Raw genomic sequence first — 27,690 nt, 5'->3', positions numbered from 1 at the left:
GCACGTGTAGCAGGATTTTTTTCAGACTCTTTTGATTGTGTGTGTCTTTCTGAAACCCCCGCACACATTACGATGTATTAGTAAATAGCTTCCCCGTCTGGTTTGTAGCCATGGTGGATATTAAAGTTAAGGCATGCACATTCACACCCACTATTTCTTTCCCCTCGTTCTTTCTTCTCCTGGCACAGACCTGCACGCGTGCACACACTATGAGGAACAGTCCTGTACAGCGTTAGCGTTAGCGTCACACGGGCCTAACTTTTGCGCTTTAGATCTGCTCCTAACACACCACTAAGGCGTGTTTCCAAAAACTTTTTTTCTACATCATGCATATGCCAACATATGCATTATGTTGTATGTTAGGGCTGCTTTTGTGACTTGGGTTAGTATGTGTGATTATGTTGTAGCAATAAAAGGCATTTTAGGTTTACATTTTATGGATACTTTATTGTCCTCTGTCGTGCGGAGAATAAGTTGGACTCTGATTCTTCCCTTTTTTGTCCCAGGGTGTCCCTACCATTCTTCAGTGATCATTTCTATTTAACCATCCAACTTCAACCCTATAGCGTTCCAGAAAGAATAGGAATTCCTTGGGCAGGCCAAAAGTCCACATTTGCCACTTTTTAAAAGCAAAGCAATATACACATCTCTTCCCTGTGTGCTTCTAAGATTCCTTCATATCTCTATTACTATAACATCAGCATGAATTTTTGAGACCATTTCTACTAGTGTCTTTTCCTATGGTTTGGAAAAGTTTCCTTCACAGCTGAGGAAAAAATGAAAGGTTCCCGAGTCAAAAGCAGACCCTTGGTTTTAGTTATTAAATGATTTCTTCAGAAAATCAAATGTGTTATGGCAACTGTGCGACAGGAGTGGAGGGAATTATTAAGGATGAAAAGATAAATGGTCCAATCATGCATTAAGGAAATAAGAAAGTGGGAGAGATGGGAATTTCAATAAGTACTCAGCATGCAGAGTGACGTGTGCAACTATAATAACCAAATAAATGTATGTACATTTGGTGCAAATCACACCCAGCACAAGGACATTAAACAAGACCCCACAAAAAATTACTGTCTTCCTATTTTTAAGCAATGGTTTCATTTGTCTTTTATGTCCTTGTTATAGAAAATTCATAAAATAAATGAAATATTTAAGTATCTTCCTAATTCCCTCATGCAGGTAACTACTGCTGACACTTTTATATATTTCCTTCCTTTTCTTTCTTATGCCTCTTTTTGCATATTTGAGATATTATTGTCAATATTATTGCATGTCCAGTTCTTTTCATTTATCGCTGTAAGAATTTGCTAGAAATCATACTAGATTATCTGTGGCTTGTTTTAACTTTCTTTTGGACTCTGAGGCTATAGCCAGAAGCTGAACAAGCTCTTCTTCTCATAAAGCAACCCCAAACCCTGGAATACTGGTGCCTGTGTAGAGCCCTCCCTTGAACATCTTGTCATAGCCTGGCCAGAACTTCCCACGGAGGTAAAATAGGAATGCATCCTGGCCCCTTGGGCTTCCTTCTTAATTAGCTAAGTCTCATTATTATAGATGTGAAACCCACAAAAACTTAAACTGAGCAACAACTATATCATTTATGGTAACTTTTTAAATTAATATTATGTTTTTTCATTTTTTTATTTTTTATTTTTGGTGGTACTGGGGTTCCAGGAAGCCCTTCTACCTCTGGGCTTCACTCCCAGACCTATTTTTACATTTTTTAATTTGGAAACAGGGTCTCCTAAGCCAGCGCGCGCAGCTGGCTTTGAAGCTGTGCAATCCTCCTGTCTCTGCCTCCCAAGGGTGGGGATTACAAGCATGCACCACCACGCCCGGCTAATATTATGTTTTTAGAATCCTACTTTTTTGAGAAGAGCCATGGGTGAATGAGTTAGAGTGATGGAAAATATATGCATGTGTGCAAACAATATAAAAAAATATATAAGGTCTTGTTTATGATTTCCAACCTATTTTAATGTACCTGTGTTGTTTTCTCTGAATATTTGCACAATGGAAAACTTGGGATTTAATGGGTTAACCACCCACTGAGGAGCTGTTCACATTTAACCATTTCACCCTGCTTTGGAAAACAGAGATACTGTTTCTCATAGATTAATGCTACCATTCTCTTATGTGGCCTTTTGGATTGTTATTATCAGCGTTGAATTACAAGTAAATCCCCTAAGACTGAAGTTATTATTTTTGGTAGATGCACCCCAATTTTCTTCTTGCACACAATTTACTTCCTGTAGTTTCATTTTGTAAATAGTGTTTCCTAGAGGATACTTGTAAAAAAAAAAAAAAAAAACACAAAAAAAAAACAGGGTTGCCAATGCTGCCTAGACATTGAAGAGGAGCAGGGGGAGTTGGTTGAATAAAGTAAACAACTAACAGGATCCTGAAATCATTCTCATCAAAAAGTGTGCACCTGCTATTTATATCTAAACACTGGAATAAAATGATTGTAGTACGTAGAGGAGCAGCAGCGCCTGCCTGAGATCTTAGCAGCTCTACAGGACCAGGTTGGTTGGGCTCCCTGCTCTTGACAATGAGAGGTTAGTTGTGCCTGAGAAAGATTATTTATTAGATCAGATAATTCTGGACTTGGTTTCTGGATTTGTTCGGAAACCATATATAACATAAAACTTACCTTTGTGAAGGCCGGGCCTGGTGGCGCACGCTTGTAATCCCCCACGCTTGGGAGGTGGAGACAGGAGGATCGCGCAGGTTTGAAGCCAGCCACACTGGCGTAAGGGACCCTGTTTCAAAAATATAAAATAGGTCTGGGAGTATAGCCCGGAGGTAGAAGGGCTTCTAGGAACCCCAGTACCACCAAAATTTAAAAAAAAAATTTACCTTTGTGAAGTGTGTGATCCAGTATCATTAAGTCGAGTCACACACTGTGATCCCTTACCAACATAAATTTTCATCTTTCCAAATGCAAACTTTGAATCTACTGGACAATAATTCCCCATAAATCCTCTAGTCTCTAGTTTAGAATGTGTTCTGTTTGTGTGTGAGTGTGTGTGTGTGTGTGTGTGCGCGCATTTAATTTAGGTTTGACTTTCGCTGACCAGAAAATGTCAATTATGGAACTGCAGTTTGGAATCAGGACCCAGTTATAGTTGGCTACTAAAAGCAGTTGTCACAGCTTAAGTCAGAGATCACTGTAAAAAGCATTTTGGGAAACTTACATTCTGTTCCTTGTTAGGATCTTACACACTAACCATCATAGAGACCCACAAGAAAAATTTCCCTGTAGAATGCCTATTTTTATCAAATAAGGGGAATTTTCTTATTTTGTAGGTACTAAATTATGATACTGCCCATATTTTTTCTATGCTTATTGATAAACATATAAGAACCAAATTTTTGACCCCTCCATGGCCTAAAAGTATTTTTAGCCTTATCTATGACTCTTCTTTGTGTTTTTGTTTATTTTTTTTCTTTTTTCTTTTCCAGCATATTCTTCGATATTTTCATGTTCTAGGTTCTTTCTGGAATACTTTCCATGTCTTCAATAAATGCACATAATCATGTCTCATTGGGTTAGTCAGCTTTCTGTTGCTGTAACAAATAGCTGAGATGATCAACTTATAAAGAGAAAAGGTTTATTTTGTCTCATGGCTTTGGAGGTTTCAAACCAAGGTCGGTTGACTCCGTGCTTTTGGATCGGTAGAGAGGCAGGCAGCACGCCATGGTGGCGGCACATGGGAAAACCGCCCACCTCATGACCAGGTTGCAAAAGAGGAAGAGGAAAAGGCCGAGGTCCCATTAACCCCTCCAGGTCCACACCCCAATGGCCTAAGTCTTCACCACCTCCTAACAGTGCCAAGCTGAGGACCACACCTGCACCAAGAGGGCCTTAGGGGAGCAGTTAAATCCAAACCATAACACCCATCTGCCATAAATTATTGACCTGACTATCAATGAACATTTCAAATGTTCCCCACACCTGCCTTTTGTTTCTCGATAATCAATAAGTTGTGATAAATAGCTTCGTGCATAAACCTTAGTTCTCATTTGGGAATATTTCCTCTTTTCTGAGGCTATGATTCTAATTGACTAATCATAGTCTATAGAGTTGTACTGACAGAGTTTTCTAGTCAGTCAAAGCTAAGAAGACTACACCAAGCAAAGATAATAATATAGTGACATAGAGGTGTCAGAGTGCCATGCTGTGTCAGGGGTGAGGTGGACAGGAGGCAGACAGGATGCCCAGCTGAAGGGCCTCGATTGTGGATGCATGCTGGGGACTGCCTGAGAGGTTTGGTGTGTGATTCATACCCAGCCCACTAGTAACAGTGTGAGATGGGGATCAAGGGAATGTGCCTAGAATCAAAAGTCCAGGTAGAGCCAGGCGTGCTGACTCATGCCTGTAATCCCGGTACTTGGGAGGCTAAGAAAAGAGGATCACAGGTTCAAGACCAGCTTCGGGAATTTAGAGAGGCCCTCTGCAACTTACTGAGACTCTGTTTCAAAAGAGAAAATGAAATTGGCTGGGGTGTAGCTCAGAGGTAGAATGCCTCTGTGTTCAATCCCCAGTACCAACAAAACAAAACAAAAACAGGTCTGCTGCAAAGTCCTGGTAAGAAACACTGGGGGCCTCAGTTTGTGTATCTGTTCTGTGTTGTAGCAAGATGGACCTATTCCAGAGAGGCTCAGGAGGAACCAGCAGCAAAGAATAGATATATCTCTTTCTCAAGTTGGTGACTAATAGCCTAATCTGTATTTATTTGCATTTAAAACGTGGTCATGTCCTTGCATTTAGATTTTAAATGGAAAAAAATTCAGCAGTTTCCATATTAACACTCAAAATTCATAGCACATAGAGATCCCAAGCACTAAAATGATTTTCTGTATCACAAACAATACAAACAAACCACCACAACAGAAACATATGATCAGCTTAGGTTTATCTTAAGTCTTTCTCCAGAGCGTTTTCTAACACCTCCCCTCCAAAAAAAAAACCCATGTCCCACAACTTGGTCATGTAGGCAGAGCCTGTTCTGGATAGATAATTGTGTGGTACTATGTGTTAATACTATGTTACTCTTTCTCTTCTTGTTCAAGAATGTGACTACATTTCTGTATTGGTTCAAAAGTTCTCTTTAAACTTGGGGCCTAGAATATATCATACATTTTTTTAAGTTGAAATGTAAGGCCGCATGTTGATAGTCATCAAAATACGACCAACAAGTGGGCGTGGTGGCGCACGCTTGTAATCACAGCATTCAGGAGGCTGAGACAGGAGGATCGCAGTTCGAGGACAGCCTCAGCTACTTAGTGAGGCCCTTTGCAACTCAGTGAGACCCTGTTTCAAAATAAAGAATAAAAAATGATAGGGCTGGGAGTGTAGCTCAGGGGTAGAATGCCCCTGGATTCCATTCCCCAGAACCACACACACACAAAAATATAAACAGTATTAGTCCTAAAAGATGACACAGAGATGTAAGCACATTGATATACCAGGGTAAAAGTCAAAAGTAGAACAAATGGTTCCTGATAAAGTGGAATAAGAAGTAATTGTGAAGGGACAAACGAGGCCTGTACGTGTACACTGGGGAAAAGATGCTCCAACTTTGGAAGAAATTTCTAATGGCATTGTTGTGGCTGAGTCACATAGCACCTAAGATGAATAGGTCTAGAGACTTAGGAAAGGAATTTTTTTAAAGGCTGCTGAACACCTAAATTTGGTGTTCTAGTTTCTATAGCTTCCTTTTTAAATTTTGTTTTATCTTTATTCATCTAGGCCTTAGTGAGATTTCCTCTTTGCTGTATAATTTGATTTATTTTGGGGAATCAGAAAGGATCTGTGGAAGTTGGTTATAGCAGCTGCTTACTTGCATGTGGCAGAATAGTAAATAGTATTCAGTTTTTTAAAAAAATCACAGCACTATAAAAGAGAATTGTGGGCATTGTGTGTGTTTGTGTGTGTGTGTGTGTGTGTGAGAGAGAGAGAGAGAGAGAGAGAGAGAGAGAGAGAGAGAGAGAGAGAGAGAGGGAGAGAGAGAAAAACCAGGAATAATAAAACCCAGGGGCCTTCTACCTCCAGGCTATACTTCCAGACCTATTCTATATTTTATTTGGAAACAGGGTCTCACTAAGTTGCTGAGAGCCTCACTAAGTAGCTGAGGCTGGCTTTGAACCTGTGCGATCCTCCTGTCTCAGCCTCCCAAGCACTGGGATTGATTACAAGCACGTACCACCACATCTGGCTAATTGTGGGCGTTTCTACGGAACATACTTTATCCAAATGCAAAAATACTAGTGGAAGAATAAAACAAGTTAGTGTGTGAGAACGTGTTGCTTTCTAATTATAAAAGACCTAAAAAAAAGGATTAATGAACTTCAATGCCTTAAGGCTTCTAAGAGAGATACAGAAATGTGTGAGCCCAAGGTAAATCATGTACAAATTATTACCGAATTTAACCACAGATTCAAGGAAGAGAGTATGGTCTTTTCTTTTATTATTTTCAGCTCCCCTCCCCCGTCAAGGTCTATTACCTACCTCCACTCCATGTGTCTACCGCTGACAAGATGCTCATAAATAGTTCCTGCCCATCTAAACCAGTCAGAGTCAGCTCCTCTCCTGTTTCAGTGATGCGATTGACACATATTTTTAACAGGAGTCTATTTATAAACTGACCTCTCAAATACTATAGTCCATTAATTCCTGTACCCGAGGATGGGTGGCATTTTCCCCTTCAGAAAAGCAGCTCTAGCAGACAGCTAATTTAAAGTACATGGCAACTAGAAGGATCCACCTGTAAAAACTTTCTGAACACGCATATATACGGAGGCTCAAAGTGTTACTTGCCTGCCAAAGGCTCACCGGTCCTAAAATCGAACGAGTAAGATTTATTGAACTAACAGGGCAGAGAAGACCACAAACGCGTGGTCATTGGAGGCTTTTCCAACCAAGTGTGCCTGGACAGCCCATAACCTCCATAATTCTACTCAGAACTCTTGCTTTTAATGTCTTGGATTCTTAGTAGAAAGCAAAGGCCAAATTAATTGTCAAGGTCTATTACCTACCTCCACTCCATGTGGACTCTGATTCTCAGTTATGAACTTCCTCTTATTTTATGGTACTGGAGATTGAACCCAGAGGCATTCTACCTCTGAACTCCATCCCCAGCCCTATATTGTATTCTTTATTTTGAAACTAAGTTGCAGAGGGCCTCTTACAAGTAGCTGAGGCTGGTGGTGAACATGTGATCCTCCTATCTCAGCTTCCCAAGTACTGGGATTACAGGTGTGCACCACCATGCCTGGATGGAACTTCCCTCTTATAGGGAAAGAATAACCTCATTAATGCACCCTGCCAGGCAGGACATGATCATGATAGGTGATACAAAAGGGAAAAGTATCATCTGCCGTGAGTGAAGATGCATGTGATTTTTGTTGGTTTTGCGCTAATAGAGATTGAATCCAGGGACATTCTACCTCCAAGCTACACCCTATCTCTATTCTATTCTTTATTTTGAAACAGAATTTCACTATGTTGCAGAGAGCCTGCTAAATTGTTGAGACTGGCTGTGAACTTCTTATCCTCTTGTCTCAGCCTCCCAAGTACTAGAATTATAGGCCTGCACCACCATGCCCAGCAAACACTATTTAAATAATTGACAAGTCAAAGAATCATAATCAAGTTTTACAGAATTCACTAAAAATAGAAACTAGCCCTTGAAGATTTTTCAACCCAGGGATCAGTCTGATTTTAAGATCTGAATCAAGTGAAATTAGGCATGGTGGGACATACCTGTAATCCCAGTACTTGGGGGGCTGGGACAAGAGGATGGCAGATTTGAGACCAGCCTCAGCAATGTAGCAAGGCTCTTAGCAATGTAGTGAAACCCTGTTTCTAAACAAAAAAATAAAAAGAACTGGGGTGTACCTTGAAAGTAGATTGCCCTTGGTTTCATTCCCCAGTACTACATTCAAAAACAAAGAATCAAATGAACTAAACGTCTGTGTGGATAAAAAAAAGGCCAAGATCTTTATAAGTACAAGAATGTTATAAAATGCGGTAATGTGATCAGGATTCAGATCCTGAGTCCTATAACTCGTGAAGTAGAAAACAAAGGAATGCTTTCTAGCCCAGCAGAAATGGCTTGTCCTGATGTTACCCTGCCATGTGCTTGACTAGCAAGATTTCTAACAAGTTCCTTTTTATGAAAAGAATGATGATTATTAGCTATATTCATCAGATTTGATTTACTTTTATTTGGGGGGTTGGTACTAAGAATTGAACTCAGGGGTATTCTACCTACACCCCCAGCCATATATATATATATATATTATTTTTTTTTAACAGAGTCTCACTAATTTGCTGAAGACCTCTAGTCTCACTTAATTTGCAGAGTCTCACTAATTTGCTGACCTAAAATTTGTGATCCTCCTGTCCCAGCCTCCTATATACTGGGATAACAAGCATTCGCCACCATGCCCAGCTTGGCTTACTCTTTCATTCTCATGTTATGTAAATCAGATTTGGGGACATCTTATTTATAACTGTTCATTTACATATGTGGTCTTTTTAAAAATAATTTTCAAAGTTCTGTTGCTAAATTTGGAAATTTTTTAAAATAGAGAAAAGAATAAAGAAATTAAAATAATTGCACTACTCAGATAACTATTATTGGTATATTTAATTTTTATAAAGCATATGCATTAATATTTTATATATTTTTATCATAGTAGAGTGAAGCTATTTTTATAGTTTTTTGTTCTAACCTCTCATTTTACGCTAAAAAGTGCACATTTCCCTATAGCTTTAGATATTATTTTAAATTAATTCAGTGGCTGTATGATAGGCCATCATTATCATGTATTTCACTTCCCTCCAACTATTGAGGATTTACTTTGTTTACAGTTTTTAATCATTATATGATGAGGACCTTAGTTGCTTATATTTTTCCTGAATTTAACCCTGAATATATGGATCTTTTCCTGAATTCACTGGGTCAGAATTTACATTGAGGGGCCTTGAGAAGTTTTATCCACTTGATCTCAGGAAAGTCACACCTCAGTAGCAGGATGGGGCCATGCATGCATTAGCCTCCCTAGAACCTTGTCTTGGTATATTTTTAAAGCATCTTTCTCAAGCCGGGCATGATGGCAAACACTTGTAATCCCAGCATTTGGGAAGCTGAGACAGGAGGATCGAGGTTCAGACAGCCTCAGGTACTTAGCGAGGCCCTTTGCAACTCAGTGAGACCCTGTTTCAAAATAAAGAACAAAAAAACATAGGGCTGGGGGTGTAGCTTGGAGGTAGAATGCCCCTGGGTTCAATCCACAGACCCACAAAAAAAAAAGCATCTTTCTCTTCTGATAGCCAAATATAAAAGTGGTTTTAACTCCCATAACTTTGATTTCTCTAGGATATTGCTGATAACTATGACAAGTTCTTCATATAACATTATATCTAATGTAAATTGTCAGTGTTCTAAGATGTCTTCTAATTTCAGGTATGTTAAAATGGGAGAGGGGGTGGGATAATATGGCCTAGAATTGACAAAATGTGATATAATTATTAAGCACTTTTAACTTTTTTTTCTTATTCTTGGTAAATAATGTTTGCTTCTCACTTAAATTTTTATTTTGCTTTTATGATGCTTTTTGATTAATAGAATTAAAATAGTATTCACACATTTTTGATTTTTTTATTTATTTCTCCTTAATTTGATACTTCCTTGTCAAGAAATAACTAATCAACTTAACACCATCCTTCATATATATCTTAAAATTTATGCTGATTTATCCTATCTCATTCAATACCCCTTATGTATGAAAAAATTTTAAATCCATTCCAGAAATGTAATTTTACATACTCAGCCAAATAAAAAACTTCTAGTACGATAGAAATTTAAAATATCACAACCAGTGTGGAAATTTGTGTGATAGTTTTAGTGGTGTTAAATACACACTTCTCTATGACGTGGCTAGCCCATGGTCATGTACATAACCAAGAGAAACAAATACGTGCGTGCACAGAAAGGTTTGGATAGGACCACCCATAGCCCATTTAGTCTTAATCACCAGAAAGAGAGCATCCCACGGTCTAAGTGCAGAAAACCCTGTAACTAAATTGGGGTACGTGCATTCAGTGGAATACTACTCAGCAATACAAGGAAACAATCTATTAATGTACCTCAGAGTGCTGTTTTTTCTCAACCAGATGAACTGAGAAAAAATAAGTAATTTTTAGCAAAAAAAAAAAAGGCCAACAGATAAAGAATACATGCTTTATGATTCCATTTATATGAAACCAAAGAATAAGCAAAAGTAACCTCTATGACAGAGATCAGAATAATGGTGTGTGGGAAGGAGCAGGGAGAGACTGGTAAAGAGCAAGGAAGTCCTTCCTGGGGTGATAGAGTGGTGTGCGTCTTCATCTCGGTGCTGTGTACACAAACATGCTCACACCTAAGAAGCCGTCAGTCTGGCTTAAGATCCATGCATTCATCCAGGCATGGTGATACACACTTGTAATCTCAGTGTTTGGGAGGCTGAGACAGAAGGATCGCAGGCTCAAAGCCAGCCTCTGCAACTTAGCAATACTCTCAGCAACCTAGTGAGACTGTTTCAAAACAAAAAGTTTTTAAAAAGGCTAGTGGTATAGGTTGGAGGTACAATACCTCTGAGTTCAATTCCCAATACCAAAAGTAAATAAATAAATAAGATATGTGTGCATTTTACTGCATATAATACACTGTACAATAAACTGAGGGGGGGGGTTACAAGGGATTACACCCAGGTGCATTCTACCTTTGGGCTACACCTCCAGCCCTTTTTATTTTTCATTTTCAAACAGGGTCTCACTAGCTTGTTGAGAGTTTCACTAAATGGCTGAGGCTCATCTCAAACCTGCAATTCTCCTGTCTCTGCCTCCCAAGTACCAGAATTACAGGTGTGTGCCACCATGCCCAGCTAATAAAAAATTTTAAGTACCAAAGAACCCATGCTATAGAATTTAAAAGCAATAATTTACTTCATAGACTAGTCAAAATTACATATTTAAGTTCAAAGGCTGCTGATGGTGTTTTCTATTGATGACCTCAGATTTTTACATGTCCTGCCTGTATTAACTGCCAGTGATTAGCTATCACTCAATTGAGAGATTACAAGATAGAAAAATGACAGAGGATGGCAGAGCTGGACGGTCACGTCTGATATGTTACTCTCTGTTGTCTTTCAACAAAGCAAACATCATATTAAGAAAGAAGTTTTGCTGGGCATGATTGCACAAGCCTGTAATCCCAAAACTTGGGATGCTGAGACAGGAGGATCACAAGTTCGAGGCCAGTCTCAGCAACAATAACAAGACTCCCAGCAACCTAGCAAGGTCCTGTTTCAAAAAAAAAAAAAAAATTGGAGTATAGCTCAGAGGTAGAGTGCCCATGAGTTCAATCCCCAGTAGCACACGCGCACGCACAGACACACGCACGCACACAAAGGAAAAGAATAGCCTTGCACTGTAATGACTTTGTTAAATATGGCTTCAGATGTCCTGATCTCTGGTCATATTAATCAACTAGACACACAGAAAGGATGCCCACCTTCTCTTCTGCCCCAGCTCAGTGATATAATTAGACCAGGATCAAGTCGTTCTTAGTACAGTTCCTTCCTCTACCAGAACTCCAAGGAGCGAGACACGCTAGACAAAGAGGGCCCTGCAATTCGAGGTTAACTTCCATTCCCAAAGTATCAGTGACTTTCACTTTAGTTCAAAAAGAAATCAAGTTCAGTAGCAAGAGGGTCCGTTTTGCAGTTTTTTTGTTTTTGTTTTGGGGTGCTTTTTGTTTTTAGTTTGGTTGTTATTGTTTTTCTTTTATACTATTTAGGCCTCATACAATAGAGCACTGGGTCTCTCCACCATTTACCAAGCACTTTTCCAGAAAATGTCTAATGTGCATGTCACAACAGCCTGTAATATAGAAAGAGGATGCACCATTATAGTGGCTGGATTTTACCAAAGGAAAACCTTAGCTCAGAGGCCCATGTCCCAGGGGTCACGGGGCCCAGAGCCCAGCCCGGCTTTCTGCCTTCCAGGTGGGTGCTTTTCCCAGTGGCCATTGAAGTGACACCTTTCCCATCCTTGTTCCTCCTCTGTGAGGGAGTTCACTAACTAGTCAGCTCTCTGGGGATATGGTTTTGGCTAAAACTCTGTCTCAGACACCCCCAACCCCCTCTAAGCCAAATGTCTAAGTAACCCAAGAAAACCAAATCAAATCTGGCCCAGCTTTAAAAAGCTTACTTTCTCTGTACTTTATCTGGATTTTATTTCCCAAACTTACTTTAGGACTGAAAACAGAACAAACAGCCTTTATCACAGATGAGGTACAATTTTCTTTATTATATTTTTCTCTCTCCCCATTCTCCTCTTCTCCCTCTCTCTCCTTTCACTTCTTTCTTTTTCCCCTCTATTATATTAAATTGCCATCAGAATAGCTTGTCACAACAAAATAATTATATTTAGGCCAAAATACAGTTAGTACTGGTTCTACATACCAGTGCGTTGGTTCTCCTTTCTTTTCTTTTAAAGTTTATTTACATAATCCAAATAGGGAAGTTGGGGTATGTAATTTCCCATAATTGTTCTGTTTCCCATCAAGCCCAGGCCCAGTACCAGGATTCTGCCCACATGCAGTGTCAGGCCAGTGGAGGGAGTCTAGGCTAGGAAGGACCAGGTGTCCACTTACCTGGCTTGATCCACACCAAGTACCCAAGCGGTGCCTGCATCTTCACCATCACAAGGACTTTCTGTGCTGGAGACACAGATATATAAATTCACAGAGAAGAAACTCATGTGGTGACAGAAAGACCCTCATCACAGGGATGAGGTCCATGATCATTCTACTCACTCCATTCAGATCACCTCAGAATGCTGGCACAGGCCCATCTTTTCCAACTTTATTCTATGCTCTCATGCATAAAATGGTTTACATATCAACCTACCTGAGTTTCCCATATACATCATGCCTCTTTGCCTTAAATCTCAATAAATTTTCTCTTCTTGGCTTTCTTTCCTCCTATTGCCACACCTCAAAATTCTTTCCATTCTTAAGGCTGTACAAAAAGCCTTACAATATCCCATATCTTCCTGATTTCCTCAGTGAAGTTCATGGCAGTTTTACTTATATCCATAATGACCTTTCACCTTGCATGCCATGACCTTTCACCTTGCATGCCATGCCCCCCATATTACTTAAATATGAACATCACTCTAATCCACTGAACACATACCTGATATTCACTCTGCATACTTGTTTCCTCCTGAGAACCACCCCATATGCTATTTGACTAATCAGAATAGTACAGGCTTTGCTGCAGTAACAAAAACCCTAACTGTCAGTGGCTTAACACAACAAGGATTTTTTTTTTTTTTTTTTTTACTAATGCTCTGTGTCCATTCCATATCCGAAGTCTGCTCACTGCACTTAGGTTAACAAAGCAGCCAGTTTTTCAACATTGTTACTTGACAGGGCATAATTAAGTACCATGTCCTGACATAAAATCCATTACTTTCTTTACTGTTCACCGGCCAGAATCAGTCTGTGGCCATAACTACCACCAGGAGAACCTGTCGTTTTCCAATGTGCCCAAGAGAGGGAGAGTTGGCATATTGGAGGTGCAATATTAAGTGCCTCAGATAGGTGCGGTTAATATCTGCATCTTATAAATGAAGAAACTAAGGCTTGGAGAGGTTAAACCCTTAAAGCTGGACCACAGATATGCATGGGAAAAGAATGAAAGTGTGATGCCTCCAGCTACCTCTCTTACTCATGACCACTGGGAAAGGTGAACAAGGAATAGAGAACTGGGTCAAAGGCACGGACTGCATGGCCAGTGTTGGACTGGGTTTGGGTCTTAGTTCTATCACTTACCAGCTTTTTAGATAATCAACTCGAATTGGCTTCAGTTTTGTCTTCCACAAAATGAGACTAATAGCTTTGTCTTCAAAGGATGCCTGCAAATCAACTGTGTATGTAACATGCCTGTACCATAGTAGGGCTACAATAAGTGCTAGATACTGTCAGTACCATTCATCCATGTAAAACTTAAATCTCACTTCATTGAAAACTTGACATGTAAGGCTCAGACACTCTGAACACACATTTCTGCTACCCATAGAAGCCCTGAGTATCTCTTTAAAGAGTTGGGGTTGCCTGGGACCATGGGATTCTTAGGTACCTGGGTGACTTGTATTCCTTAAAAAGTTTCTCACAGAGGAGAATGAGACACCTTGCACTCGTGCCGAAGCGCACAGAATCCTCATCTCAACTGTAGCATGGTGGGTGGAAGAAGCTGAGTGCAACTGAAAAGGCAAAGAAGCCCCTTTCCCTCTCCAGGAGGGAAAGAAATGTCATTTAACCGGGGAGAGACTCACACATACAGTGAAGGGACAACAGAGAAGAAGAGTCGGTAGATGGGGAAAACAGTTGTGTGTGGTTTGTCATCGCCGCTAGAGAGCATGGGAAGCTACTGCCGGTTACTGTCTGATGTCATCCAGCAGCTGTCTGCATCCTCTGGTCATATATTTGCAGAGCTCTTTCTGAAGTGCTTTTCTTTGGTGAATAGGAAAGAGAATAGGTCACCCCTCTTATATTTTTGGTTGTTTAGGATTGCTAAGAGAGAGCATATTGTGTACATCCTTTCTCATGCAGCTTTTGTTCAAATCTGGCAAGGTATGGAGCGCTACTGTGAATGGCCAGACACGGATGGGTGCCACTCGTGTCTTAGAGGTGTTCACCAAACTGCTGGTGGATTGCACTGAACTCCACATTCTTGCCATAATCCTTTATTTCTTCAGTGACATTTATTCTGTTTCCATTTAGAAGGGGAGAAATGTTCAAATTATGAGGATGTAGCTTGAATATTTGATGACTGGCGCAAGAAATAGGGTGTTAAAACTAAATGAATGTTTTTTAATAATAAGCATGTCTACACTATGTTTTTTTCAGCACGTTTCATTTTTACTCCTAGTTCTCTTTTTTTTCTTGTGGCACTGGGGTTCCTGGAAGCCCCTTCTACCTCTGGGCTACACTCCCAGACCTATTTTTATATTTTTTTAATTTGGAAACAGGGTCTCCCAAGGCAACGCATCTGGCTTCGAACCTGCGTGATCCTCCTGTCTCCGCCTCCCAAGCGCGGGGATTACAAGCGTGCACCACCACGCCCGGCCCTAGTTCTCTTTAATTTCTTTAAATTTGTTGTTTCTTTCTGTGTTAAAATGGTATACTGAAGAGTACAAATCATAGTAATCACATAATATCTAAAATTAAGAAGCAATACAATGATATTAATAACATTAATAGAGGTTTACAATTAAGGAGTACCAGGACTTATATTTTAAGGTTTATGGGAATATTCATTCTTTCTCTTTCTCTCTCTCTCTCTCTCTCTCTCTCACTCTCTTTCTCTCTCTCTCTCTCCCCTCTCTTCCCTCTCTTCCTCCATTTCTCCCTCCCTCCTTGTCTCTCTTTCTTTTTCTACTCTCTTTCTCTCATATGTGCAACACACACACACACACACACACACACACCACATACCCATTCACTTGCAAATCCCAAATCTATAAGAAAAATTTTACCAATGAGACACTCAGGCAGAGAGCTAAGGTAAATGGCCTAAGAGTAAAAGGCCAGAAAGCAATGGATTCAGGACTACGTTCTTCCAGTGGTCCCTACATTATAGTCAACAAGGAATGGCGGCTAGGGAGGATCGTGGTGCTGCCTTGAATGGGAGGAACTTTGTCTTATTCATCTTTGTACCCAGCACCTAGCACAGAACAGAATGGAACAGGAGGGTGACAAAGCTAAGGTCTATTTTAAGAAGATAAATCTGGCAACAGCGAGTGGGTGAAGAGAACAGGAAAGGCCTGGCAGCGTGGGGAGCAGCTTAGATGCCGTTGCAGTAACACGCAACAGAGGGAGAGAGATAATGAGATCATGAACAAAGAGAGACACATTGAGAAAAGTAAAGAAGCCATGAATGGGGCAGAGACCCAGGGTGAGTGAGGGAATGCGAGTCCATGACCATGCGGGCAGGGAGCAGAGCTAGGTCCTGGGACAAATAAACGCCCACTCGCATGGCGAACGCTCCGCATCGGCCGTGTGCCAGGAGCTGTTGCAGGTTCTAGGTAAGAGTGAATAAAGCAAATGAAGATTTTGCTCTCCTTGAGCTTATGTGCTAATTAGAGGAAATCAGTCAGGGTGCTCTAAAGAAACAGAACCAGTGGCGGAAATATAGAGATAAAGATGATGGAGAGAAAGACATGTTCAGAGAAGTGTTGTCAGGAAGTGGCTTGCAAGGGTGTAGGATTGACAAGTTTTTTTTGTTTTTTGTTTTGTTTGTTTGTTTGGTGGTACTGGGATTCCTGGAAACCCTTCTACCTCCGGGCTATACTTCCAGACCCATTTTATACTTTTTTTTTTTAATTTGGAAACAGGGTCTCTTAAGCCAGCGTGGCTGGTTTCGAACCTGTGTGATCCTTGATTCCTGGAAACCCTTCTACCTTGGGCTATACTCCCAGACCCATTTTATACTTTTTTTTTTTTTTTTTTTTGGAAACAGGGTCTCTTAAGCCAGCGCAGTTGGTTTCGAGCCTGTGTGATCCTCCTGTCTCTGCCTCCCAAGCACAGGAATTACAAGTATGCACCACCATGCTCGGCTGGGATTGACAGGTTTGAAGTCTGCAGGGCAGGTCTTGGGTGCTGCAAATTCTTGAGCCGGGAACTGATGCTATCATCTTAAAGCAGAATTTCTTTGCAGGGAAGCCTCATCTTTGCTCTGAAAGCCTTCCGGATGATTGGATGAGGCCACCTGGATTGTTGAGGTTAATCACCTTTAGTTGACATCAACCAACAGTAGATATTATCCATATCTACCAAACACCTTCATAGCAATACCTAGATTACTGTTGATTGAACAGCTGGGTATTATACATCGACATAATATTATAGCAGTGACAAGTGACACATGAAAACTGTCTTGAAAAATAGACAGGAATGACTACAGAAGCTGGGCGTAGTGGTGCACCCCTGTGATCCCAGCACTGAAGAGGCTAAGACAAGAGGGTCGAAGGTTTGAGGCCAGCCTCAGCAACTTAGGGAAACCCTGTTTCAAATTTTCTATTAAAGGGCTGTGAGTAGAGCTTGGAGTTAGAATCCCTGGGTTGAATCCCTAGTATAAAAAAAAAAAAAGAAAAAGAAAACATAAAGAATAACTGTAGGAATAATGTGGGTGTTTGAGATTAACTGTAGTCTGCTGTGTGCTGGAGACTTGGGAATGTTGTCTCTACTTGAGTAGGTGTATTTCCATTTTACCAATGAGGCATCTGAGAGCCGAGGGCATTAAGCAACTTAGCTGAGTGTCAATGAGGCTAATGATGTCTTCTGCCACCATCCGTGCAGGAGACCCAGGCGATACCTGCAGCCTGGGAACAGTCAAAAGGTACAGAACTTGACTTTCTTTGGGGGAGAAACACCAGTGGGGAGTCAAGTTTAGATTGGGAACTTGTGTCCTGTGTGAGTACAGCAGCTGAACATAGGAAGGTCAGGATAGCTTTTAGGGGCCGAAGGAAAAGCTTCATGCACCTGGGGTGCCAGACACCCCCTCTCCTGTGAGCAGTTCCATGTAGCCCTCGGATCTCAGTTTTGTCCCTTCCTCAGGGAACCCTTCTATGAGCATCTGAACTTGAATAAGTCTCCAAGTGAGAAGTGCTGCCTCTGGACTCCCTGCTCTAACGTGGTGTCTTGCACTGTTTCCACTAAGTAGTCTATATACTATTTCATTGATATCTGTCTCCCCTGGGAAAGGCCTGAGTTACTATCATGATTATCCTCAGTGATGAACATAATTCTTGGTGTAATCTCCTTCCTGAATTATCAAGTGGATAAAGGAATGCATGAATGTGATAGGTAACTTCCAAACAGTAAATATTCAGGGTGTCCTAAATAATTACCTGGAAACGCAGTAACACATCCTGCTTCCTACCCTCTTTCATTCTTTCTTTCTTTTTTGTTTTCTCTTTTTGGTTGTTTCTGTTTTTTGTGTAGTACTGGAGATTGAACCCAGGGGCATTCTACCTCTGAGCTATACACTCAGACCTATTTTTTTATTCTTTATTTTGAAACAGAGTCTCACTAAGCTGTTGCAGAGGGCCTAAGTACCCAAGGCTGGCCACAAACCTGCTATCCTCCTGTCTCAGCCTCCCAAGTACTGGGACTACAAGCGTGCGCCACCACGCCCAGCATTACCCTCCTTCTAAGCCCCAAGCTGATCCTATTCCATATACAGTTCATGGCATGGTTGACACTTGAGTTTTTCCGAATTTCAATTTAAAGGCAGCACTTTCTGAATTCTTCTCTAATTTAGGGGCACTTTTTAAGCCCCCTCTTTAAGCCCCCTAATGCAAGCTTTTTCAGAATGGTTAGAACAAAAGATGAGAGAGAGGGGACATGATGGATGCACTGATGAATAAACAGGGCCCTGTTAAGGGGCAAGTGTTGAGCTGGATGGAATGTTCCACACTCTCTTCCCACCCCACGCAGGAGGTGCTGGCTGCTTCTGCCACAGGCTGGAGTCTTGTGACTCCAGCAAGCTCCTGATTTCTCTGAGTGGGCTCTTGTGAGCCAAGTTGAGGAAAAGTTCAGTTAGGAAGCCCTGCCCATGCCCCTCCCCTGCCCTCCATACAGAAGCTCTCACTGGTACCTGAGATGGGTCACTCAGGGAACCAGGCCATCCATGCAGATAGCCACGCCCCTCCCCACATGGAAGCCAGAGCCCTTCATACTGATTTCTCCCTTTTTTTTTTTTTCAGTACTGGGGATGGAATAACACCCCCAGCCCTATTTTTTTTTTTTTTTTGGTGGTGGTACTGGGGTTCCTGGAAGCCCTTCTACCTCCGGGCTACACTCCCAGACCTATTTTTACATTTTTATTTGGAAACAGGGTCTCCTAAGCCAGCGCGCGCGGCTGGCTTCAAACCTGCGCGATCCTCCTGTCTCTGCCTCCCAAGCGCGGGGATTACAAGCGTGCACCACCACGCCCAGCTCCCCAGCCCTATTTTTTATTCTTTATTTTGAAACAGAGTCTCACTGAGTTCCGAAGGGCCTCACTAAGTAGCTGAGGGTGGCCGTGAACCTGCGATCCTCCTGTCTCAGCCTCCCAAGTACTGGGATTACAAGTGTGTACCACCCATGCCGGGCTTCCTGGCTTCTCTTCTGACAACCAACAGCCATGGCCAGTTAGCATGTCCTGTGTATTTTTCAATACTTTCAGGAGTTCTTCTACTCCTGGGTGTTAGATTCTCCCCCCAAAAAATACTAATGAAAACCTCAGGCTTTACTTTGCAGTTGTCTTCTACCTGTGGGGAATTGGGGGTTGCTTAAAAAATAGCCTCTATTCAATCATCCCGCAAGGTCTGTACAAGTTTCTGCTCTTGCATTTTTATCATTAAACATTCTTCCTGCTGAGAAAGAGAGGAAGCGCTCAGTTTCTTTATTCTCTATATTTTCCTGAAACTTCCAAGAGTCAGTTGCCAATCAGATAGGACACTCCTGGATCCAGACACTGTCTGCCTGTCACCCAGGGTGCCCTGGGAAGCCCTTTTGGCCCGGAAGTTAGCTGGATGGAGGTTTGAGTCTTGGCCTTGCCCTCGGCAGTTGAGTGGCCTGGGCAGGTGGCTGGGCTGTAGGGAACAGGCAGTCTCTGCAGCTACGGCCGTGCTAAGCTGTGTGGTTCTCATTGCAGGCACCTATTCCACAAGTCCTGTGTTGACCCCTGGCTTCTAGACCATCGCACCTGCCCCATGTGCAAGATGAACATTCTTAAAGCCCTAGGGATCCCGGTAAGCGCAGCACAGCTGCACCATCGTGATGTCTGTCTCTCTGCATTACCCCCGAGGCAGGGAGGAAGCATCTCGTCCGGGCTTCCTGGGTCCTCTCCATCACAGGGCAGTGACATCAGGCCACGAGGCCCCAGGAGCACACCATGTTGAAAGACATCACTCCCCTCACTGTTCTCAGTCTGAGCATGTTGCAGCCCTCTGCCGTGTCTGTTTTATTTGTCCATGAGTCAAGATGCCACCGGTACCGTCCAGTAGAGAAACAAAGGTCCATTTGCGCACCGACTGCTCTTGGGTCATCCTTTGCCCTGCTAGGGCATCAAGAAGCTGTGTGTGCCACACTTTCTGGGGTCGCCGTTGGTCACCTACCCACCAGAGGTAAAGAGTGCTTCCCAGCGATGGGATGTGGACAGGGGACAGCAGCTGGGAATCACACTGACAACTTGTGCTCAGCTCAGATCTCTCCAGAGACCTGCAGCACACAGGAAGGCCCTTCGGTCTAGACTCCAACAAGCTGCTCCCTGCATCCACATGTTTCTAAAGTTTCATTTCTCCCCGAATGCAAAGAGAATCCCGCCAGCTGGCCCATGCTCCAGGGAGAAGCTTTCCCAGGACCATATCAAGTGAACCCGCAAATGGTGGCTGTTGAAACACCAGCTGCTGTGTGTCGTCCCCTCTAAGCAGATGAGGCCGCCAAATCCCAGGACCACAGAGAGGGACGTGAGAAAAACACAAGGCAGTGTCTAAAAAAAAATCACACAAACAGAATGCGGAAAGCAAGTGCCCTCTCCCCAGTTCTACGCCACTACAACCCTACAAACTACCGTCACTCCTCGCTACTAACGGCAGGGAATAAAAAGAATTCACACAGTCCCAAGATGTCACTGAAAAAGGACGGATCAGATCATATATCAAAGTGTTTCTTTAATGCCGAAGAGCTAATTAGGAACATCAGGGAGACTGGCAGAGAGCACATGTCTGATACCTCATGAGCACATGCATTGGCTACGTTTCCAGCTCCCTCTCTGCCAGCTGTGTGGTGCTTTGCACGGTTGATTTGCCAAATACAAATCAATTGTGTGACTGTGGCTTTGAGCTAGCTTCCAGGGAAAGTGCATTACATTTTCAGAGCAGGGTTGTAAATAAACAGTGCTTTCAAGGTAGACATCAGTGGTGGTGAATGGCAAGCACTGGTATAAACCCGCTTTCCTACCAAGAGTATGAAGACTTCACACGTCAGACTTGGTCTCTGTATTCTTCGCATCTCTGGCCATAACTGACTTTTCTGTTCTTTTCCTTTTTGGCATTGGGGATTGAACCCAGGAACAGCATTCTGCCTCCAACCTACTCCCCCAGCACTTTGTTTGTTTGTTTGTTTGTTTGTTTGTTTGTTTGTTTGTTTTTGGTGGTAACTGGGCATGGAACCCAGAGGCTTTCTACCTCTGGGCTATACTCCAGACATATTTTATATTTTATTTGGAAAGAGGATCTCACTAAGTAGCTGAGAGACTCACTAAGTAGCTGAGGCTGGCTTCAAACCTGTGCAATCCTCCTGTCTCAGCCTCCCAAGTACTGGGATTACAAGCGTGGGCCACCATGTCCGGCCTCCCCCAGCACTTCAAAAAAATTTTTGTTGTTGTTTTAAAGGTTGCTGAGAATCTCACTACATTGCCAAGGCTGTCCTCTAACCTATAATCCTTCTGTCTCAGCCTCCCAAGTTACTGAAATTACAGACATAGGCCACCATGCCTGGCTTGTAACTGATTATTATTTTAAAGGGAGAGAAATGTGTGTATGTGTGAGCGTATGTGTGTGTGTGTGTGTGTGTGTGTGTGCACGCGCACATATGTATGTCTTTGATCTCCAAACTCTTTAGCATCTTCACAAGTAAAAGGAGACACTCGCATCTTGTGACATGTTTCTCATTACTCAGAATATTTTGGAGCTTTTAAGCGTCAGTCTCATTTCTCTGATCAGGACAACAGCCCCCTGCAGATAAATTTTGTACTAAATGTATTTTGACTCCAAACTTTTCCTGAGATGTAATTGATCCAGAAAGCTACTTGCAAAAGAGTTGCAAATATCACAGTTAATTGTTGTTCAACTATAATTATCCAATGGCCTTTAGACTTATTCCCAAACTCAATAGCATCTTAATTTTTAGCAGTTGGGCATTCTGGCCAGAGTTTGATGCCTAACAAATCTGGATAGGATTTTACTTAGCATACTTGACTCCCAGAAAAATAAACACCAGTAGCATCTTTCGAATGTTGCCAAGGAATTTTAAAGGCCAGCCAAACAAGAACATGATATAGATCCAAGTTTGCCCCACAGAACAGAACATCCTCCGTGAAGAATGAGGCACAGGGAGGTCACTCCTTCTCACAAAGCACCAAGGCATATGGTTGTCCTCACCACCTCCCCAGCTCCCGCTTTTGTTCTAAAGAATGACAAAGTCAGAAATTTTGACAAAGGAGATGACAAAGGAGACATTTTCAGTGTTAATCCATTATCTTCTTCTGCTATTGGGGAACACCATGCCTAAAATATTCTAATGAGATGACTCCCAGTCTTTAAACCTTCTATATCACTGGACAAACCCACAGCCTTCTTAACTAGAAAAGACTTGCTATACTGACTGAACCCTTTCTATCCAGCTTAGAGAACTTGTCTTACAATTTTCCTATACTCTTAATATAACATTTTGAGCCAGGCGTAGTGGTGAACACTTGTAATCCATAGCATTCGGGAGGCTGAGACAGGAGGATCTTGGTTTGCCGACAGCCTCAGCTACTTAGTGATGCCCTCCGCGACTTAGTGAGACCCTGTTCAAATAAAGAATAAAAAATAGGGCAGGGGTGTAGTTCGGAGGTAGAATGCCTCTCGGTTCCATCCTCAGACCCACAATATGTATGTATGTATGTATGTATGTATGTATGTATGTATATAACATTTTTTTCTTTTTTTCTTTTTTTTTTTCCACTACCGGGGATGGAACCCAGGGGTATTCTACCTCTGAGCTACACCCCCAGCCCTGTTTTTTATTCTTTATTTTGAAACAGGGTCTCACTGAGTTGCACAGGGCCTCACTAAGTATCTGAGTCTGTCTTCACACTGGAACCATGATCCTCCTGTCTCAGCCTCCAAAATGCTGGGATTACAAGCATGGGCCATCATGGCCGGCTCAACATTTCTTCATATTTAAGGAAATTTAAGAAGAGCCCACAACTCTCTCATACTTGATATCTATATCCCTTACATATACTTAGTATTTAGAATTAGTAATTAATAAATGTATAGAATCGTAGCCAAAGTGTTGAGGGCTCCTGCTACAACATTCAAATTTAGAAATCCTGATTCCCCTCGAAATGAGATCAACTCACAAATGACTTGCCTGTCATTTGATCCACAAGAATATTCAAATCCAGGTGACATATTTTTTGCTTGTTTGTGTACTTTGGGTTTTCGTGGTTTTTAATGGAGTGGCCCTGTGGCTGCCTATGCTATAAGGCAAATAAATATAATTTGAAAGCCAACAGCTGGGAAACACGTACATTTTCATTGCGGATTCATCTACAGTGAGCCAAAAAATGAGAGCATTCCTCACAGATCATGAAATTCCCATAACAGGTGGATATCTTTTTTCATTATATTTTGCCAAAAGAAATAAAACACCGGACCGAAAGGAGGGATTTCTTTCTTTTTATTTAATACTGGTGATGGAATCCAGGGGTGCTCTGCCACTGGGCTACAGCCCCAGCCCTTTTTATTTTTTATTTTTTATTTTGAAACAGGGTTTCACTAAGATGGCCATATTGTCCTCAAACTTGTGATCCTCCTGCCTCAGCCTTCCAAGTAGCTGGAATTATAGGGACACGTCACTGTACCTGTCAGAAAGTTCTTTCCTATCAGAGGTATTTTTGTCCTTTGTCTACATTACAGTGCTTCTTCTGCCTTTATCTCATCAAGTCTAGGTCTGTCTTTGTAGGACAATCCAGTTTTAGTGAATCCTCCTTTAACATACCATAGAACCCAGGTCTTTCATATGACAGCAAACATAACCCATCTCTGTTATCCTGATCATAAATAGGATAGCTACGATCGAATAGAAAACCCTGTGTTGCTCTTACATTCACAAGTTTCTATGAACAAGTGATTTATTTGAGGAATTTCCCATGCTAACCTGAATTTCAATGCCTCTACAGTGTCACTTGCAGATAGCATCTGACATCACTTTTTAAACATTTTGATTGTGACTTTTCCTAGAGGTATATCAATTTGGCTTCTTTTCAATGTATTATTCTGTTCTATTAACCATATAAAATGGATATAAACTAGGAGGCTCTGGAAGGATTGTCTGTGAAATGTCATATCCAACTCAGAATATGTATTCCTGCGGCCACTGGCAAATCTTGCTAAGCCAATTAGCTTTTTACTCCTTCCCCTGGTCTCCTCTGTTAAGGGTATAGTATTGCTCCTTCTGACCCACAAAATAAGAGCATAGAAATGCACTGCATCAAAACTAAGAAAAGCATGGCAGGAGAAAACAATATCAATATTTCAAAAAGTATATCAGTTATTCTTGCAGGTGATTACAATCACCCTTTTAGAGTAGAAAAAAACTTCCAGCCCATGCTTCCTTGTGAAATATTTTCCTCCATGATAACCCACATACAGTCCCTTTGGCTTAATAAGCATCCTTATAGCGCAGATCTTACTTTTCTACAGAACTTCAGAGTTCTCAAAGTATCTTCTCAAATCTTCCTTTAATTGATATTGGGCAGATACTAATATGTCCAGGATTTTAGAGTAGAAATCTGAGACTCAAATAAAATGTTCAATCCAACGTTCCTGAGCCCTTCATAATTATCTGCAGCCCTATGGGCAGGCTTGAAATTCAAGATCAATATTATGTGGTTGCTTCGCTTTACAGTGCCTGTGGTCTAGTAGGATAAGACAAACACATTAACAGACAGCCATGCATGGTAGGAGAAGCGCCATATAAAGGGCTACAGGATCAATCAAAGATGGCTCTCTGGGAGGGAGCATTCTGCCAAAAAAGGTGACATTGGTCTGGGAATTAAAAACTAGTTAGGAATTCACCAGGGGCCATTTGCCATTTTGAGACCTGGCAATGGGAAAGAAGAGAGGGTGATTAGGGGAACTATCATCCGGAGCAGAGGGACAGTATAAAAAAAGGCAATGAGATAAGGAAATCCAGGGTGTGTTCTGTGTCTAAAGACTGAAGGTGAAGCAAGAAATATAGGCTGGACCAGGAGGCCAAGCATCCGTAGAGTCACAGTAAGGAGCTCGTGGTCCATTCCTGCAGAAAAGAGAAAACTCATACCTGAGTTTTCTTTAAAAGCAAAGCCCGGGTGAGGGTAGAGACTGAAAGAAACTGGAAAGACAGATTGACCATGTGGGAGAGTGTTCATGAACATGTCTGCTCGTGCCTAGTATTAAAATAAGAAAATAGAGCAAATTGGCTGGTCATTTGTTTTATAAATTGAGTTTTAATGAATTGGCTCATTTCTAATAGAGAGAGAGAAAGCAAAAGGAAGAAAAAAAGAAAAGAGAGGAATGAGCTGCTTTTGAGATGTTTGTGGAATGATAAGAGGGTTACAAATGAGAGTTGGAAACAGGGGTGTAGCCCTCAAGACTCTGGCCTTACGCAGCCTGCAGGCAGAAAATGAAACCAAGAGTTTGACTCTGGATCTCCAACTCTGTGTTTCCCACTAGTTGTAGATTTTCTCTCAATATCAACTCAGAAGTCTCTGTACTTGATCCTTGACACCATATTCTGCCTACATTGCAAGTGGAAAATTCATAACATCATTATGGTCTTCAAGACAAAAGTCGAAGTTCAAACCACAACTCTTCTTAATATTCCTTAAGACCATTATCTCTCTAGCACCACCGTTTAAAATGCTTTTCATATGTGCAGGTAAAGACACAACAACCCAGAGTCATTTCAGAAGCTGTTTGTAGGAGAGAGAGGAAAATACACGCACACTGCTTTATAGAGCAGAACTAAGACCAAAGAGTGAAGCTTGAAAAAGAGAAAGATTTCGCCCAATGATAGAGACCCAGGATGAGGCCAACATCACCTGTGTTCAAGGGAGCGGAGCAGTGGCATTCAGCAGGAAAGGAAGGATGTCGTGAAGGAATGATTCAACGAGATTGCCTTATTCTAGTTTTCTAAGATTTTAAGTTAAAGGATTTGACTGTAATGTCATCATGTTAAGTATATGGGAACATTTTTCTCTAGTTGGCCTTTGGCTTATATTTATAAAAAATCAACCTGACCCTGTACAAAATTTCCCTGTGTTTGTGTGTGTGTGTGTGTGTATGTGTGTGTATCATGAACGAACAATTCACAATGAGTCAACTTCTGTTCCCTTTCCACTTATCATTAATGTGTTTATGAACAATGTATGAGTTTTAAGAAATAATGATAAGGCTGCCAGCTTCATCCTATGTAGGACATAAATGTTATATACAAAGAAATTCTATCATCATAAGTAAATATTATGTATTCTTCTTAACTAATATTTAAGTGTAGAGATCTTGCTATTCCTGGAATTAAAATTCTATTATACCTGTATCTAAGAGGCTCCTTTGGAAAGGAAATTTTGGAAGATTATTTCATTTTAGTGAAACTACATATGGACCGTTTTAAAATTAAGTGGCCCAAGAAGAAAGCAGTAGCGCATCTTAATTTTCACTGAGCCTAAATATTAGGCTGTAGACCTTTCCTTTCTGAATTGATGACGTGCTCTAAGAGCGGATCTTTTCCTTCTGCCTCAGCCCAATGCCGACTGCATGGACGATTTACCCACGGACTTCGAGGGCTCCCTGGGAGGCCTGCCAACCAACCAGATCACAGGCGCCAGCGATACAACAGTAAATGAAAGCTCCGTCACTTTGGACCCCGCTGTCCGGACGGTGGGAGCCTTACAGGTGGTCCAGGATGCAGATCCCACGCCCCATGAGGGAGAAGTCACCTTTACTTCTAACAGTAAGTGCCACTGTGCTTCAGAGCGTCATAGTCCAAGGGGCTGTTGCCCCATAGGAATTGGGAAAAGATTCCTTGATTCCTTTCCTCCAGAAGAAAAAAATATGTAAATCGAGTGAGTATATCAGTGCCAGGCTCAGCTCTGTGTGCCCGCACAGCGACACCAGGGTGCACACGCCACAGTACTGCATGACTCAACTGCAAAGGATGTTCCAGGAAGGCTGGGAAAGGACACTGTTCTGCCCACTTGTATATTGTATTGTGCATGTGTATGTAGACTCGAAGCCTACTCAAGTGCACCTGTGAATGTCGGAGTTGAACCATATGTAGTTGTCCATGTGTAGCTCACTAACACAAAATGATCTTCCAAACTTTCCTTTCCAAAGGAGCCACTTAGGTACAGGTATGATAGAATTTTAATTCCAGGAGTAGCAAGATCTCTACACTTCAATAACAAATGACAGGCTCAGGTCTAACAGTCAGTCTTCGCTTTGGCATATGAGAGGGTCTGATGATGTTTCCATTTATTGAATGTCTTTCAATCTCAGACACATGACCACTACTGACCTTAGTGAAGCTTATCGGAAAACCTGATTCAAAGATATTGAAGATTTCAAAAAATATTTAAGGCATCAGCATTTTTTGAGCCCGCCAGAACAACAACAACAAAAAAAATTGGATCAATACCCTTGCAATAAAATGATGATTTTGTTTGATTTTCGGGAGCTAGGGTGTTGCCTGGCAGGTCTTTATTGGGAAAGTGGCCACTCAGTTCACACACTTCAGTAAAGCCCAGATGACAAATGAAAAAGCA

General features: G+C 41.6%; 1 protein-coding gene across 1 annotated transcript in view; it reads left to right on the top strand.

The window, feature by feature from the left end:
* Window positions 1–27,690, top strand: part of RNF150 (ring finger protein 150) — a gene marked incomplete at both ends in the record, with an annotated part of 239,918 nt that overhangs the window by 168,865 nt on the left and 43,363 nt on the right. Inside the window, 2 exons of the mRNA XM_080697372.1 lie at window positions 19,768–19,864; window positions 26,669–26,879. Coding sequence (XP_080553498.1) covers window positions 19,768–19,864; window positions 26,669–26,879 — 308 coding nt within the window. The remainder of the gene's footprint in view (window positions 1–19,767; window positions 19,865–26,668; window positions 26,880–27,690) is intronic.

Source organism: Muscardinus avellanarius (genome assembly GCF_963383645.1).
Source record: "Muscardinus avellanarius genome assembly, chromosome: 6".
In the NCBI taxonomy this organism is placed as follows: domain Eukaryota; kingdom Metazoa; phylum Chordata; class Mammalia; order Rodentia; family Gliridae; genus Muscardinus; species Muscardinus avellanarius.
This window is presented reverse-complemented; position numbering and strand designations above follow the sequence as displayed.